General features: G+C 39.9%; 1 protein-coding gene and 1 pseudogene across 3 annotated transcripts in view; both read left to right on the forward strand.

Annotated features, from left to right (window-relative positions):
* Positions 1 to 18275, forward strand: part of TEX14 (testis expressed 14, intercellular bridge forming factor) — a 199887-nt gene that overhangs the window by 105037 nt on the left and 76575 nt on the right. For all 3 annotated transcript variants that reach the window (XM_058283898.2, XM_058283897.2, XM_058283899.2), the window contains one exon: positions 13684 to 13820. In XM_058283898.2, the coding sequence (XP_058139881.1) occupies positions 13685 to 13820 (136 nt within the window). In that variant the 5' untranslated portion in view covers position 13684. The remainder of the gene's footprint in view (positions 1 to 13683; positions 13821 to 18275) is intronic.
* Positions 6265 to 6834, forward strand: LOC131275132 (protein tyrosine phosphatase type IVA 1 pseudogene; annotated as a pseudogene).

Genomic DNA, 18275 nt, shown 5'->3' on the forward strand with positions numbered 1-18275 from the left:
GGCTGAATTCATTTTTAGCTCTAATAGTTTTCTTGTGGATTCCTTTGGATTTTCTATATATAGTATCATGTCATCTGCAAATAGAGAAAATTTTAGTTCTTCCTTTCCAATTTGGGTAACTTTTATTTGTTCTCTTTATCTGATTGTTCTGGCAAGAACTTTTAGTTCAATGTTGAATAACAGTGAGTAGCTGAAGTGGGCATCCTTATCTCATTCCTGATCTTAGGAGGAGAGCTTTAAGTCTTTCACTATTGAGTATAATATTAGCCATGGGTTTTGCATAAATGTCTTTTATCATGTTCAAAAGTTCCCTTCAATTCCTACTTTTCTGAATGTTCTTCTCAAGAAAGGATGCTGGATTTTGTTGAATGCCTTTACTGCATCTACTGAGATAATTGTGTGATTTTTTTTTCATTCTATTTAAGTGTGGTGTATTACATTGATTTTCATATGTTGAACCACCCTTGCATTCCTGAGATGAATCCCACTTGGTCATGGTGTAAATCTTTTTAACATGCTTTTGGATTCCTTTTGTTAGTATTTTGTTAAGTGGATGAATCCCACTTGGTCATGGTGTAAATCTTTTTAACATGCCTTTGGATTCAGTTTGTTAGTATTTTGTTAAGTATTTTTACATCTGTATCTGTAAGGGAAATTGGTCTGTAATTTTCTTTTCTTGTGATGCCTTTATCAGGCTCTAGTATCAGAATAATATGCTTGCTTCATAGAATGAATTAGGAAATGTTCTCTCTTCTTGAATTCTTTGGAAGAGTTTGAAAAGGATTGATACCAATTCTCCTTTAAATATTTGGTAGAATTCACCATTGAAGCCATCTGGTCCTAGAAATTTATTTGGTGAGAGTTTTTGCTTATTGATTCAATTTCTGTACTTGTTATAGGTTTGTTTTTTTGTTTTTTGTTTTTTTTTTTGTAAATTTTTATTTCTTCTTGAATCAATTCAGGTAATTGATGTATTTCTGGGAAGTTTTCCATTTGTCTTAGATTAGTTTGTTGGCATACACTCGTTTGTAATAATTTCTTGTAATCCTTTTTAATTTCTGTTAGGTTAGTAGTAATATCACTATTTTCCTTCCAGATTTTAAATTATTTTTTTTGTTTTGTTTTTTTTTTTTTTTTTAATTTTTTTATTTTTTATTGACTTTGTAATAATATTACATTAAAAATACATATGTGAGGTCCCATTCAACCCCACCCCCCCACCCCCCCTCTCCCCCCCCCCCACCAACACTCGTTCCCATCATCATGACACATCCATTGGATTTGGTAAGTACATCTTTGGGCACCTCTGCACCTCATATACATTGGTTCACATCATGGCCCATACTCTCCTCTATTCCATCATGTAGGCCCTGTGAGGATTTACAATGTCCGGTGATTACCTCTGAAGCACCATCCAGGGCAGCTCCATGTCCCGAAGACGCCTCCACCTCTCATCTCTTCCTGCCTTTCCCCATACCCTTTGTCCATTATGTCCACTTTTCCCAATCCAATGCCACCTCTTCTATGTGGACACTGGATTGGTTGTGTCCATTGCACCTTTATGTCAAGAGGAGGCTCAGATTCCACCTGGATGCTGGATGCAATCCTCCCATTTTCAGTTGTAATCACTCTAGGCTTCATGGTGTGGTGGTTGTCCTTCTTCACCTCCATCTTAGCTGAGTGTGGTAAGTCCAATAAATCAGATTGTAGGTGCTGGAGTCTGTTGAGGCTCAGGATCTGGCTATCACATTGTCAGTCCAGAGATTCAAATCCCCTAAATATATCTTAAACCCCAACATTAACTGCACCTCCAGCACATTAGCATGAAAGTCTTATGAAGGGAGATCCCATCTGAGTCCAGATTCATCACACATAAACACCATTTCCAAAGAGGGGCCATCTGCCCTGGTAGTTAACCCCATCGGCCATGACCATAACTCCCATGGGTCTCTTTAGCCCTCAAAGGAACCAATATCTGGGGTTGTATCTGATGTATGCATACATTATATTTACCATAATTATTACTAATAAATATCATCATTCCAGAGGCTAAGTTTGAGCATAGACAGCTAAAATATGGTAATATTAAGATTCGAACTTAAATCTGCCTGATGCCAAACCCAGTGCTCAAAACTCTTTAAATACTTCCTGTGGGGTACGACCTAGATTTGATGCCTTTATTATGAAGAAAAACAGTATTATTGAAAGTCTGTAACTTTTATCTCATAACCAGTAACATTTTTCCTTTCAATGCATTTGCGTCCTGGTCATTTTCCTTAAAGATACAGATTTTTACAAAATCGCAGTCTTGGTGTATACATACCATTTCATGTCCTTCTCTTTTTCACTTAACCTTAGATAATAAATTTTTTTTCATGTTGTTAATCACTATATTTCTATTGTGTTTGCTTAATATTCCATTTCCCTTGATTTGATATTTAGGACTTTTAGGAGTTTTGGGGTTTTGGCATTTAGAGTAAATTTATGATGAATACCCTTGAGCATATGGCATTGTTTTTCTCTAGGACTACTTCCTTTAGGTAAATTAAAAGAAATTGCTAGGGGGAAGCATAGAAAGATTGAACAGTGATGAGATTTTGTCTATTTTTTTGTTTTTTTATTATTATTGGAATAATGAAAATGCTGTAATAATAACTTAAGTGATGAGTGCACAACTGTGTTTATACCAAATACCACTGATTGTACACTTTGGGTGGATTTATGCTTTATTAACATGTATCATTAAAATTGATTTGTTTAAAAAATTGCTAGGTCAAAAGGTATGAACATTTTTTTGTCACTAGATGCAATTAGGGTTCAAAAGTTTCTCATTAGTAATATAGCCATGTTACAGAATATTTAAGGGAAAAAACATTTAAGTTCTTGTTCAAGTTATTGAAATTAACATAATTATGATTAGTTGGTGTTTTAGCATATTTCCTTTAGATTTCTTAAACTTTGCCTTTTAAAAATAGTTTTAATCATAGAATACATTCAGTTTAATATACTGCTTTTTTTTTCTTTCCGTGAAACAGTATACAGTTTAGGCTCCTCTCTCATTCTTAACCAAGTTGAAGTTCTTTTTATAATTAATGTGAACCCTGGCATTAGAAAGAGATCTAGATGTTGGGAAAATGGAAGATGATAGGAATCAAGGAAAAGTAATTTCTAAAGAATTAAAAAATATTTCTTATGTCATTTCTATTCCCTGAAAAAATTTAAGGCACCTCATAAGATGACTAAAATATTAAAATAGGAGAAAACTACTACTAATTTACCCTAAGAAATCATCAGTTACTCATAAAAATATAGTTACAAGGCTATTCCTCATAGTTGGAAACAAAGAGCAAATCATTGATTAAATTTTATTATCTGTGGCCCAGTTAGATAGCAAAAGTAATGCAAACATTATAAAACAGCATGTGACGTATAATCCTATTAAAAGTATATATGCATAAAGAATAGGAAGTACCATGTAGAACCATCAGCATGTTAACAGTGGTAATTCCAGCGTGAGACTGTGGTTGATTTTTTTAAAAAAATTTCTTTTGTACTTTTCTGTCTCTTTCAAGTTATCTACAAGGCACATTAATTACTATTGTAATAATCAAAAGTAACCTCCAAAATATAAAACAAAGTAAACCTTCTAAAATCACGGGGACTAAGAGATCCCACCAAAGCTTTTATTTTTTGTTTATTTTTTGTTTTTGTTATTAGTTTTTTATTTTTTATTTTTATTTTTAAAAAATATATGTATATATTGTTTTCTTTCCAAAGCTTTTAATACTATTAATTGCTGTAAACAATTGCTTTGCCTAAGGGGCCTAGCTAGCAAAGGCAGAAAGGAAAACAAATTGTGTCGTGTATCATCTGTTAATAGAAGAAATGGGCACTTGGCTTGTAACCATATCCAGGCGGCATGCTTCTTCCCTTCACCGGGAGTAACGCAGACTTGAATTTTGGCCAAGCGCCTGTGCTTGCGCCCCCAACCAGACGAGTCACCTGTCCCGGGAAACCCGACCAGGAGCGGAATGGCTGGGGTGGGGATGCTCGCGGACGCATTTTACATGCATTCTCTTATTCTGTCCTCAAAAAAACTATATGAGGTAGGAAGCCTGTATTATTCCCACTTTACACTTTAGTAACTGGAGCCCGAGGGAGACAATTTCATCAGGTCCTGGAGTGGAGCAGATTCAGTCCCGGCGTAACCAACTCGCTGCCTTCGTCTCTGTCCCCCGCCACCACCGAACTGTCCTGCCCTGCAGTGGGGCAGTCAGATTCGGTCGTGAAAGAGCCACGCTAGAATTCTCCGTTGCCCGAAATGGCAAAGACTTTTTAAATCTCTTCAGCCACACCTGTCGACGACTAACTTTCTGGATTGTCACGTGGCATACCTAGAGCGAATTCAGTCATGAGAAACCCGGGTAAGGAGGAAGGCAGGCGGTGAGGAGGGCGGCCCTCCACAAGGGGCGGAGTTATGGAAACGAACCATGCGGTGGCTGCTTGTTTGGGTGCCGTCGTGGTCGGACAGAAATAGACATGTTTCCAGCGAATACTCAAAAGGATATAGGCTATTCTGCGGCATATAAGACTCTTGTAATCTCGAATTTATGGTCCAGAATAAACTCAATATAATTCACTATGACTATATAGTATGTTGAGGACGAGGGTGAGATACCAAGCGAGATACTTGTTCTGTAGGTATATGATATAAAAAGCATGGTGCTCATAAATACTGTTAACTGTTTTAAGTTTTAGTGGTGTTGTAAGTATAGAAGGTAAAGAAGTGACAAAGAAAATTGCTGGTTTTCAGTTTCAGGTATTCAGAAAATGGGGTCTAGGAAAGGAGTAAGTTCATCAATATTGTTCCTTTGGTTTATTTAGTATTGGGTAATTTGAGGATGGGGTCTAGAAAGGAAGTAAGCTGTAATGTAGGTTGATTAATATTGTATGTGATAAGCCTAGTGTATTTTTAAGTCTTGTAAGATGCAGGTACTCTGGTATGTCAAAGGAAATTTGTGATGATTTCAATGGTGCTGATATTTATTTCTCTCCCATCCTGGGCTGCTCGGTGGGCGTGTGTGGCATAGCACTTTATGGGTGTGGGGCTACCCTACGTGGGAGACACCCCTGCGTGGCACAGCACTCCAGTGCTGATGCGCTTGGGCCTTCCAGTGCTGATGCGCTTGGGCCTTCTCTACACAGGTCAAGGAGGCCCGGGGTTTGAACCGTGGACCTCCCATGTGGTATACGGATGCCCTAATCACTGGGCCAAGTCCACTTCCCTGGGTCTTTTTATTTGATTAGTATTATTTGTGTAATTAAATATCAGTAAAAAGATTGAGGGAACAGTGATATCACAAGCAGCCTAGCATCCAATATGACAGTTTCTGAAAGTACACATTGGATGTGTCAGGTAGAAGATATTGAGAACCTTTGCTAGCAGCCCAGGGTCAAGAGATTTGGGAGTTGGAACAGCAAGCTCTCAGTGCAGGACACTGAATGGATAAGTGAAATTGAGGTAGGAACTGTAGACTCTCCTTTCAAGAATATTTTCCACATTTTTCATAATTATTAAAACTTGCTCTTTTAAAAAAGTAAGATAAAAAACTTGCCCTAAAATTGATTGTGATCTTGAAAGCACAACTCTGTGATTATACTGAGAGCCACTAATTGAACACTTGGATTGTAGGGTGTGTGAGTAAAACTGCTATTTTAAAAAATTAAAAGAGAGTGCTTGGTGCCTACAGCGTCGCTGTCCATTTCGCTGCTGCCTTGGGACCAGCTGTATGATTAGGCCACAATCTTCAGTGAGTAAACATATTCATCAGTTCTGTGGTGTTCGTGGTGATACATATATGGAGTTTCTGAAGGGCAGTGGAGAAGACTGCCAGGCACTGCAGTCTGTGCAGACAAGTGAACTGTAGAAACTCATTACTACTCACCAAGAAACTTCCATGAGAGTGGTTCACCTGGATACAGAAGTGTTGGATTGAAATCTGCAGAGCATTTTGTAAGAGTTGTGACCTGAATGGGGTAAACCTGACTGCATGTCTTTATATTACCTCAGTATTACTGGGTTAAATAATTGCTGCTTCTTGTTAGGAGGTTCATTTCCTATTACTCCCAACTTCGTACTCAAAACACTGAGAATTTAGTGGTGTATATTGAAGTAGACTTCAGTTTTTTACATCATTTCTGTATTCAGTTTTAAAAATTCTTTTATAATCCTCTTGAATGTTTTTTTTTTAAACTAATGTGGCTCAAATGAACCACCCAGGTCCTCGGAAGTCACATACAAGAACATGAGATTTATTATCACACACAGTCCAACCAATGTAACCTTAAGCAAATTTATAGAGGAACTTAAGAAGTATGGAGTTAACACGGAAGTAAGAGTATGCGAAGCAACTTATGACACAACTCTTGTGGGGAAAGAAGGCATCCATATTCTTGACTGGCCTTTTGATGATGGTGCACCACCATCCAACCAGATAGTTGATGATTAGTTGAGTCTTGTAAAAATAAAGTTTTGTGAAGAACCTGGTTGCTGCATTGCTGTTTATTGTGCTGCAAGTCTTGGAAGAGCTCCAGCTTGTTGCCCTAGCATTGACTGAAAAGTGGAATGAAATATGAAGATGTAATACGGTTAATAAGACAAAAACAGCCATGGAGATTTTAACAGCAAGGAACGTTTGTATTTTGAGAAATATCATCCTAAAGTGCAGCTATGCTTCAGAAACTCCAGTGGTCACAGAAACAGCTGTTGCATTCAATAAAATTGGGGATGCCTTGGAAGTGGAACTTGAGAGAGGACCAATTCGTACTTATTAGCCAACATGTTGGTGAATAAATCTAATAAAGCTTCTATAGGAATATTTAAAAGCAGTTTTACCATGCAACAAGTTTGACAGAATTTGCAACCTCTCTGGGTTACAGTCAGCCTATTTGGACACTTAGCAAAAGTCATTTTAAGTGGTCCGCACTTAAAATGGGCTTATCATTTGTAACACTTGACCTTTCCTGAAATGATACAGTGTTGAGTGTATTAGCCAGGGCTCTCTAGGGAAACAGAATTGACAGGAGATATCTGTAAATAGTATGAGATTTTATAAAATTGTCTCACGTGACCTTGGGGATGCACAAGTCCAAATTCCATTGGGCAGGCTATAAACCAGGGACTCAGATGAAGATCCTCATTGAATTCTTTAGGAGACACAGGCTATCTGAAGTAGAGATGGGAATTCTCTCTCTGAATGCTGAAATCACTTCCCCTTTCAAGCCCTTCAACCGATTGGATGAGACATCACTCATTGCTGACTGCAGTCTCCTCAGTTGACTGTAGATGTAATCGGCCATCAATGCTGCCAATTCACTGATGATTAAAGTCCATGAAATGTCCTTGTATTACATTTAGCCCAGTGCTTGCTTGACCAAACAGCTGGGCACCATTACCTGGCCGAGTTGATGCATTAGCCTAAACATCATATTGAGTTATAAGTCTTCTTTAAATCTATTCCTGTGCCTGAATCTTATCAATATATAAAAAATTTATAGAGATTACATGCCAGAATACCCAGCACAATACTTGTATATTTTTAGTTTCATACAGAACTTTTTAAAACCCCAGGAACTGTGAGCACTCTAGACCTTAGGTGGTTTTTTATCCTTTTGGTCATTTCAGACATTGAAAGTACAGCCTATGTGGTTATTTACCCGATCAGTTTATGTTTATATCTCCCACGTTTTTACCAGTATATATCAGGTTTGTATAATCTTTGTATTTTATTGGGTTTCTACTGCGTCTGATAGTGATTATTCATGCCTATCTATAAATCTTCTTTTGTGACATTAGAGAAAACTTCCATTTTGAAAATCTACATTGTACGGAAGTACATGTCTTTAATGTCTCCCGGCAAAAAAAGCCTTACAGTTAATTTAATATTTGCATTTTGGGGTGCAGCTTAACAGGAAGTCCTGACAAATGAATGGGAAGGATTATTAAATATTTTTAGTAAAATGTTGCTTTTGTCTTGTGCAGAACATATAGAACATGCTCTTTAATTTAGTAAAAAAAATTTTAAAGGTAGAGATGCTTTGTTACAGTAACTACAATAATTTTTTTTTTAAGATTTATTTATTTATCTCCCCCCCCCCCCCGCCCCGGTTGTCTGTTCTCTGTGTCTATTTGCCGCATCTTCTTCTTTGTCCACTTCTCTTGTCAGCGGCGTGAGAATCTCTGTTTCTTTTTTTGTTGCATCATCTTGTTGTGTCAGCTCTCCATGTGTGCGGCACCATTCCTGGGCAGGCTGCACTTTCTTTTGTGCTGGGCGGCTCTCCTTACGGGGTGCACTCCTTGCGCTTGGGGCTCCCCTATGCGGGGGACACCCCTGCATGGCAGAGCACTCCTTGTGCACGTCAGCACTGCGCATGGGCCAGCTCCATACGGGTCAGGGAGGCCCGGGGTTTGAACCGGGGACCTCCCATGTGGTAGACGGATGCCCCAACCACTGGGCCAAGTCCACCGCCTACAATAATTCTTAATCATAAAATTTCTGAAATTCTTATAATTTTTTCCCCGCATCTGTTGAAAGTTGTTTAACAACTGTTATTTTTTTTTGAAGTGTGATATTTTCCTTCTCTTCCCAAGCTCTTGGAGAAAAAAGGTAGATTTCTGCTAAAGAATTCTGCAGATATCTAATATTTTATATGCCTTTTGAACTGTTTAACTTAATATTTGGATAGTTGATAATTTGTTATTATGTAATTCATAAAATGGTGCTGTGTATTAATGTTAGTTGAACCATATATTTATACTGTCTTGGAATGTATGGTTATAGTTCTGTGGGAGAAAATAATTTGTCATTATTCACCAGTGTATTAGTCTGCCAAAGGGGTGCTAATGCAAAGTACCAGAAATCTGTTGGCTTTTATAAAGGGTACTTATTTGGGGTAAAGGCTTACACTTACAAGGCCCTTTAGGGCTTTGTAAGCTCTTTAGAGTTCACCTCAAGGTTGCTTTTGTATTAAAGTCAGTTGCCATGTGTTGAAGTAAGATGGTCGCTGATCTCTGCGAGGGTTCAGCCTTCCCCTCTGGGGCTTCTCTCTCTCAGCTGCAGGCTGGCACAGGGCTTGTCTCTCAGGGCTTCCTCTCTCTCCTGGCATAGGGCTCATTTCTTTCCAGGCCTTCTCTAGCAGTCTTGGCTCTCCTCCCAAGGTCAGCTGCAAACTATCAAGAGAATGGCTCATCTCCCTGGGGCTTTTGTTGTTTGAGCCTTCTCCTTTCTGTCACTTGGCAAGATCGAAAGGACAAAGCTCCCTCCTCTTCCCATGTGCCTTCTTGAGTCAGTGCCTGTTTGTGTCAGCCCACCGAGGGAGCAGAACTCAATCTGAGTCATGCCTTACTGAGGTGGTTGAATCAAAGCCCTAATCTTAACAGGTAATTTAATCAGTAGCCCTTCAACTGAATCCAATATAATCAAAGGGTATCACACCCAGAAGAATAGTTTATAAACATAATCTTTCTCTTTTTGGGATTCCCAAAAGTAATCTCAAACTGGCACAACCAGCAGAGTGGATGTGGCTTAATCCCCAGTGCCTCCTAAAACAAAGAAACAAAAAAAACCAAAAAGCAAACAAACAAAAAAACCAACTCAGGGTTGCTGATGTAGCTCAGTGGTTGAGTGCCGGCTTCCCACATAATGAGATCCCAGGCTTAATCCCCAGTCCTGGTATCTCAAAAACAACAACAACGACAAAAAAAAACTGTCACAACCAGTGTGTAAAAACCTAGTGCAGAAGCTTAAACATCTAAATTAAAAATGAAATGTAAAGAGAGAGAATGAGAGAAAGGGAGGAAGGGAGGAAGAGAAAAACACTGTATAACAGTGAATCCTATTGTAGACGATAGACTATAGCTAATAGTATAAAAATGTTCTTTCATGAATTATAACAAATGTATGACACTAATACAAGGTATTCATAATAGGATGGTATATGGAGAAAAACAACACCTATTGAAAACTATGGACAATAGTTAATAGTACTATTTTAATAAGCTTTTATCAATTCTATTGATAAAATTGCTGTTAAAAAAGTATGGTAGCACATTATAGTGAGTATAACTAAGAAGGCTGGTTTATAAATGGGATTGTGGCTGAAGGGGGTAGTCTACAGATGTAAATGTCAATTGAAGGAAATTAGAGAATGATCTAGGGGCTGAATAATATAGTGATCCCAGAGGTAGATGAGGATTGTGGTTAATAGTACAAATACAAGAATGTTCTTCTATGAACTAGAACAAATGTATGCCACTATTACAAGGTGGTAAGAATATGGTGATGCATTGGAAAAATACAGTTAATGTAACTTAGGGACTATATTTAATTAGCAATATTATAATACTCTTGCATCAATGTCAAATAAGGTACTGTTTCAAGCTAAGGATCAAAATAAGGGAGTATAGGATTTTTTTTATTTTGGACTAAGGAAAATATTTAAAAATTTATTAAGGTGATGACTGCACAACTGTGATGAAAGCAAGAGCCAGTGAGTGTACATTCTGGATAGACTGTACAAGGCATAGGACTGTATAACACCATGAAAATGTGGTAGAAGGTGGGCTATGGTTAACAATACAAATAGGAGAGTGTTCTCTGATGAACTATATAACAAGTGTACAATACTAATACATGGTGTTAACAGTAGGGGGTTGTAGCAGTTTAATATGTTTATGAGTTCCAAAAATAGATATCAGATTATGTTTGTAATCTGGTCTGTACCTGGGTGTGATTAAGTTATGATTAACGTTTTGATTGGGCTGCGTCATTAGGGACTCACAGATAAAAGGCATGGCAAAGGACAAAGTTGATGGGTTTTGATGTTGGAGTTTGATGCTGTAGTATTAAGCTGGAGCCCCAGGAAGTAAGCACACAGAGGATAGAGAAGCAAACTCTGGGAAGAGAGGACCTGAGGCAGGAGAAGAACACAGAGAGGCTCATAATCTATGCTGACCTTATGGAGAAAAGAGAGGAGTTGAGCCCAGAGGAACCCAGGAAGCCTGAACCCTCACAAATGTCAGCAGCCATCTTGCTCCAATATGTGAAAATAGACTTTGGTGAGGGAAGTAACTTATGCTTATGGCCTGGTATCTGTAAGCTCCTACCCCAAATAAATACCCTTTATAAAAACCAACCAATTTCTGGTATTTTGCATCAGCACCCCTTTGGCTGACTAATACAGGGGTCTATGGAGAAAATATACCAAGTGTATGCTGTGGACCACAGTAGTAATAGTCTGATGATGTTCTTTTATAATCTGTAACAAATATTCCACAGTAATACAAGGTGTTGGTGGAGGGGTGTTGTATTAGTCAGAAATCTGTAGACTTTTATAAAGGGTATTTATTTGGGGTAAAAGTGTACAGTTACAAGGCCCTAAAGAGTCCTTCTCAAGGCTGAAGGCTGTTTGCTCACCCAAGTCAGCTGCCATGTGTTGAAGCAAGATGGCAGGTGATCTCTGCCTGGTCTCTCCTTCCTTTTTCTTCTTAAGGCTTCTTGGGCTCAGCTTCTTCTGATCTCAGCTGTAGATTGGCATAGGGCTTGTCTCTCAGGGCTCCAGTATCAGTCTAGCTCATTTCTTGCCAGGCTTACTCGGTTGCTCAGCTGCAAGCTATCAGGCAAATGATTCATCTGTCTTCCCAGGGCTTCAGCTGTTTGAGCCATCTCCTTTCTGTCACACGGCAGGACCGAAATGATCAAGTTCTTTCCTATTCTATGTCTATGGAGCTCTTTCTCTTCCTGTATGTCTTCCTTTTTTTTTGTTTTCTCTCCCCTTCCCCTCCCCGCTGTGTTTGCTCTCTGTGTCCATTCACTGTGTGTTCTTCTGTGACTGCTTCTATCCTTATCAGCAGCACCAGGAATCTGTGTTTCTTTTTGTTGCATCATCTTGTTGTATCAGCTCTCCATGTGTGTGTCATCTTGTTGTGTCAGCTCTCCGTGTGTGCGGCGCCATTCTTGGGTAGGCCACACTTTCTTTCACGCTGGGTGGCTCTCCTTAGAGGCGTACTCCTTGCACATGGGGCTCCCCTATGCAGGGGACACCCCTTGCATGGCATGGCACTCCCTGCACGCATCAGTTCTGCCCATGGGCCAGCTCCACATGGGTCAAGGAGGCCCGGGGTTTGACCTGTGGACCTCCCATGTGGTAGGTGGACACCCTGTCCATTGGGCCAAGTCTGCTTCCGGGTTTGTATTTAATTTATAACTTGGTTTCATGGTGATATTGAAGCCCCCAAAATTGGTGCTTAGCTTAAATTTTTTTCCCCATCAAATAACTTTATTCACACAGATGTCCCTTAATTTACAAAACCTGTCATTCATACACATTAAGGGAATCTACAGTGTTCAAGGAACTTAAATTAATGAAAATTTGCCACTCTCTTTATACCTGGAAATGGATGGAAGGCAAATTGGGAGATGGGGGAGGGAATGACACCTTGCTAAAAAACTTCAATTAATATTTATTTGGAATTAAACAGTATTTTCTGAGTCCCTTGTTTGCTTAAGAACATGATGTTATTGGATTGCTAGGATTCCATTTGTAGTTCTTAACACAGATACTAACAGATACCAAAGGAAATAAAGTAAAAGCACTCAGTTTATCAGCACTTTCCACATTTTGTCAATGAATAAATTAAGATGTTACTTTTCAGTAACCTATAATCCCTTAGGCCTGTTGACTGGTAAAGACCCACTGAATGTGTCAGCCTTCTTGACTTTTCTTTTTTCATCAGTCCCTGTGGTATACTCCACTTGTCCACATAACATTACATAACTATGCCCTAATATGCATCTAGCTGATTTAGGGGGTTAGGGCTTCCGCCTCTTTCCTCCTGTTTTTGGAGCACCAACATGGTGCCACTTGCCTACCCTGCTAAATGATGAACACTGTGATGGCAGAAATCCAATTTTAGGTGTCTTACACAGCACCTTCATATTTGGAACACATGGTGGATATACCGTGTACATTTAATTGTATGGTAGTCCAGTGTGGCTGCCACATGTGGAAAGTTAAAACTTCTCTGCCTGGTTCTTACTGTGTATAGTAACAGCTAACTAGAGAGATTCCTCCTTGCCAGGCAATTTCTAAGTACTTTATAGAGAGTAGCTCATTTAAACCTCTCAGCAATCCTTTGGTTATTATTATCCCCTTTTTCTTCCCAGTGAAGAAGTTGAGACCTATTGAGATTGAATAATTTCTCTAAGGCCACACAGTTAGGGGAGGTGACAGACTCAGGACAGGAACCTAAGAGTTTGACCTGTGCCTCTAACCCCTGCATTATATTATCTACACTCCCACATAACGACTGCATTTGTGTACTAACTTTTCAAAGTTAATGCTCTACTAATTATCTTAATGACAAAACAAATGGGTATGTTTCTAATTTGACTTCCTCTAGTAGTCAGCTCTTTTACAGTCCCAGGAATTGGTCATAAATACATTCAGTTCTTCAATTTCAACAGTAACACTGAGGATAAAAATTATTCTTGTAGAGTTTCAGTGATTATTCTCTGATCCTCATTATAAATGAATGTGGACGTGTTCTCAAATGTGAAAGAATTTAAATTGCTTCCTTGCCTTTCTGATTCAGTTAGAATAAGTATTGTTCTCTTTTGGAAACAGGATGTCTCGGGCTGTCAGTCTTCCAGTCCCCTGTCCTGTTCAGCTCGGTTCATTAAGAAATGACACCTTGGAAGCTCAGCTTCACGAGTATGTCAAACAAGGGAACTATGTGAAAGTGAAGAAGATTCTTAAGAAAGGTAAGCATCATTTTGAGATGGCACATGCACTTTGGTCCACATTTCTAATAGCAATGGGAAGAAAACCAGGGATATCATAAAACTATGAGCGAGTGTCTGGGGTACTCCAGAAGTACATTTCGAGATGCATTCTCTTCCAGTGCAGTCATATTCCTCAGTCGAGGTCTTAAGTTGCTGTTTTGAGACTGACCTGTTTTATTTGTACTGGGAATACAAAATCTTCTAACTGTTTGGCCTCTGAGGTTCCTCCTCAGGCCCAGGCCACCCACCTTTGATTCTGCCTGATTCCCTTTTCTCCTTCAAATCTGTTCCATCCACTGAGTCTTCTGTTGCCTATGCTGAAGTTGGAAACTAGAATACAGAGCTCTCTCCTTCCTTGTTGTTTATAGGCTCTTGGTTTTTGTTTCCAAGATTTTCTTGCTGGAAGCTACTTGCAATTCAGCCTACAAATCAGACAGAAATAGGAAGCCATAGCTCAGACAATCTTCAAAAGAACAAACAACCCCTCCCCTAAACAACAAAGAAACAACCCCCACAAAACCTCTCCCTGTATTGGTCCTCTGATCTACAGGTTCAGACCTGCTTTTTTTCAGAGTAACCAGAAGTCTTACAGGAGCCTACCCACCTCTCTTCTTAGTACTGAGGGCAGGCTTATTAAGTTTCTCTGAGCTCATTTGTGGAAGAGTCAGGGTGACCTTGTTTCTCTGTAATGTTTGTCTACTAGTCTCAATTGCATTCCTGAGGACTTCTAGAAGGGTACCCCCAATTTTTGTATGACCCGACTATCCCATAAAAATAGTTTCCTTAAAAAGTTCTCAAATTTTTCCATGTACCACTCCTGCAGTCTGTAGGTAGAGTAGCTCACAGTGAACTCAGTAATTCATTCAAAAGGTACAGGAGTTTTTTTCCCTCAGAATTTTGTGTTTTACTCCTTAACATATCCGTGTGTGCTTTAACATCAAAATTTATTTTCACAATAGGTGTGCTATGACTTCTAGTGTCCACTCATATCCTCCAGTGTAAGAAGCAGGACATTTTTACTTCCTAGACATCTCCTGAACATTCTGCATCTTCAAATTCTTGACAGTAAGCTAGAGCTAAGGATGGGGTTGACAGGTGTAACTGGATCTGGAACAGGACTCCCTCTATGTCTGAAACTTGTCTAAAGCCTCACAGTAGAGAACAAGGAGCAGCAAAGTCCCCACATTCTAATACAAGGCTCTTTAAGAGATGGCCAGAATGGACCTTGGAGCTTTAACCCGCATCACCTACCTCATGCCTCTCTAAGAGAAGGCAGGGGTGGGGTGGAGTAGGGTGTTGGAGGGGGGATGTCAGTGAAGATGATTCTTTAATAAGATTGCCAGGACTAGAGTGCTGTGACATTTTCCTTTCTTTCCAGCCTCCAGCCAAGTAAGAGCATTTTCAGGTAAAACTTGCTGAGAAAATTGTTGATGCTTGCAAGACGGGGAGACAGGAACCTGTGTTGCAGCCTCCTGGACAGTGGAAACTTGTCAGCTCACCCCAGCTGCCACAAAGGTTCCTAGAGAGCCTGTCATGTTCTTTCGGGGTCGGGGTTAGGAAACTGCTGTCTGCCCGCTACCTGGAGCAGTCTTTGGTGACCAAGGGAGGATGGGAGAGCAACAGTTGTATAGGCTACACTTCACCAATTGGGGCAAGTAGACTCCATAGAGGGTAGCTGAGCCACCTTAAAGGGGCCCCACCGATAAAGGAAGGAGGAATCCCAGCAGAGAGGCTGGAGGTGTAATCCTGGAGGAGCAGGGTTTGAGGGTGGCAAGAAGTCAGTGGGAGAGGACATTGACCCACGTAAGGGTGCTGTGCAGTGCAGTGGGGGCACCTGAAGAACCCACTGACACTTCCCACAAAAGAGCAGGTATTAGGATGCAACCAAGAGCTACAAAGAGCATCATTTAAGGACAAAGGCCTTTGCCTCTTTTCCTCTCATTGGTCCTCCTCCCTACCTCAGCTCTAGAGAGGTAGAAACAGTCTTGAGATCAGAGAAGAGTAGGAAGAGCAAGGAGTAGAGTAAAATAGCAGAGCACTGCCAGGTCCCGACCTGCAGGGAAGGGGGAAAAGCTGGAACTGAATTAAAGATTGAGGATTTGATATAATCAGAACTGAACGATTTAGTAACTGAAGGGAGACTCTTCAGGAATGCCTCAAAGTGACTGAAAAGCTGTGGAATCTGCCTGAAATGCTACCCAAGGAGAGGAAGGGAGAGCCAAACCAAAAAACCCAAGAGCATTTGAGGGTAGTGGAATGTATTAGTCAACCAAAGGAGTGCTGATGCAAAGTACCAGAACTCTTTTGGGTTTTATAAAGGGTATTTATTTGGAGTAAAAACTTACATTCACAAGGCCCTAAAGAGTCCAAGTCAAGGTACCGTAAGAGGTACTTTCTCACTCAAAGTCATTGGCCACATGTTGCAGCAAGATGGTGGGCAATGTCTCCAAGGGTTCATATTTCCTTCTTCCTCTTCAGGCTCCATGGACCCAGCTTCTTCTGATCTCAGCTGTAGGCTGGCATAAGCTCATCTCTCTCCCCAGAGTTCATTTCTTTTCAGGCTTAGCTGCTCTGCTGTCTTCACAAGGTCAGCTGTAGACTCTCAGGTTCATCTCTCTTCCCAGGGCCTCTGCCGTGTCTAATGAGCTGTCTCTCTTCCCTGTGTTCTTCTCTGTGTGTCTACTTCCATGTTAGAGTCTGTTTTATCAGCCCACCAAGGGGGCTGGGACTCAACACAGAGTCACATTCTAATGACATGGTTGAATCAAAACCCTAATCTTAACATAATTTACTCAGATGTTTCAGCTGAATCTAATACAACCAAAGGGTATCAAGCCCAGAGGAACAGACCAGTTCACAAACATGATAATCAGTATCTCTTCCTGGATTTCACAGACAATAACAAACTGCCACAGGGAAGGAGAAAAAGGAAACTGTTTCTGATAGTATTCTACTCAGTTCAGCCTTTTCAGAAAACCGGTTACTACCTATTATATTAACCCAGACATTATTCACTTTTTTATTACATGAATATTAATTGAGTGCTTGCCCTGGGGTTAGAGTTGCTAAGGAGAGAGAGAGAGCCCTGCCCTCCAGCAGCATAATCCAGCAGAGGAAACAGACATAAATTAGTAGTTGAGGTACTGAGGCCAGGAGACTATAGGAGCACAAGAAGGGTACACTTCAATCTCCTTGTCTGGGAGTAATCAGGAAGAAACTTCTTAGAGAAAGTGATGGTTAGGCTAGGACCTTATGGAAGAAAAGTTGACCATGCAAAAGTCAGGGGCCAGAGAGGATTCAAGAGATGCAAAGGCTTGAGGAGGGAGAGGCACTAGAAACAAGAGTCTAGCTTGTGTTGTGGGAGAGAACAAAAGGGAGGGAGAGAGGTTCCTGGGGTGAAGCTGGTGAGGCAGGCTGGGGCTAGATTAGGTAGAACCTCATGGGCTATGGGAGGGATTTTGGTCTTATTTGCATGCATATTTAAGATTGTTTTATCTTCCTCATGAATTGATCCTATAAGCATTATTAGATGTCCATTCTTTATCTCTGGTAATATGGTCTTAGATTCTACTTTATCTGATATTAATATAGTCATTTAAGCCTCCTTATACTTGCTCTTGCATGGAATATCTCTCTCTATAGTTAAATAATATTTTTTGTGGAGAACATTTAATTGAGACTTTTAAAAAAATCATGGTAACATATATAATAAAAAATTTGCCATTTTAACCATATTTAAGTGTACAATTCAGGGCATTAATTACATTTACAATACTGTGTTACCATCACCACCTTATATTACTATGTTAGCTAAAGGGGTGCTGATGCAAAGTACCAGAACTCTGTTGGCTTTTATAAAGGGCATTTATTTGGGGTAGCAGCTTACAGACAAAAGGCCATAAAGCATAAGATACTTCCCTCACCAAAGTCTTGGCACATGCTGGAGCAAGATGGCTGCTCTCTCTTCAAGGGTTCAGCCTCCTCTTCCTCTTCCTCCTAAGGCTCCGTGGTCCCAGCCTTTTCCAATCTCAGCTATAAGCTGGTTAAGCTCTCTTCCCGGGGCTCATTTCATTCCAGGCTTTCTCAGCTGTTCAGGGCTCTGGTCTCTTGAGCTGCAAACTATCAGGCAAATGACTTGGCTCTCTCCCCAGGGCTCCAGTGTCCAAAACTAAACTCTTTGTGTTCCCCCTCTCAGTATATTTACTCAAACTGAATAGCCTTAATGATGTGGTCAAATAAAAGCCCAAATCTTGATTTTATAAAGTAAAAGGGAAACTTCTGAATCTAATACAATTTAATACTCCCAGAGGAACCAGTTTATAAACACAATCCAATATTTATTTTTAGAATTCATAAATAATACCAAATAGCCACAATTACTAAAGCTTTTTCATCACCCAGAACATAAACTTTGTACCCCTAGAGGAGTGAAGG

Source organism: Dasypus novemcinctus, chromosome 21 (assembly GCF_030445035.2).
Source record: "Dasypus novemcinctus isolate mDasNov1 chromosome 21, mDasNov1.1.hap2, whole genome shotgun sequence".
Taxonomy (NCBI): Eukaryota; Metazoa; Chordata; class Mammalia; order Cingulata; family Dasypodidae; genus Dasypus; species Dasypus novemcinctus.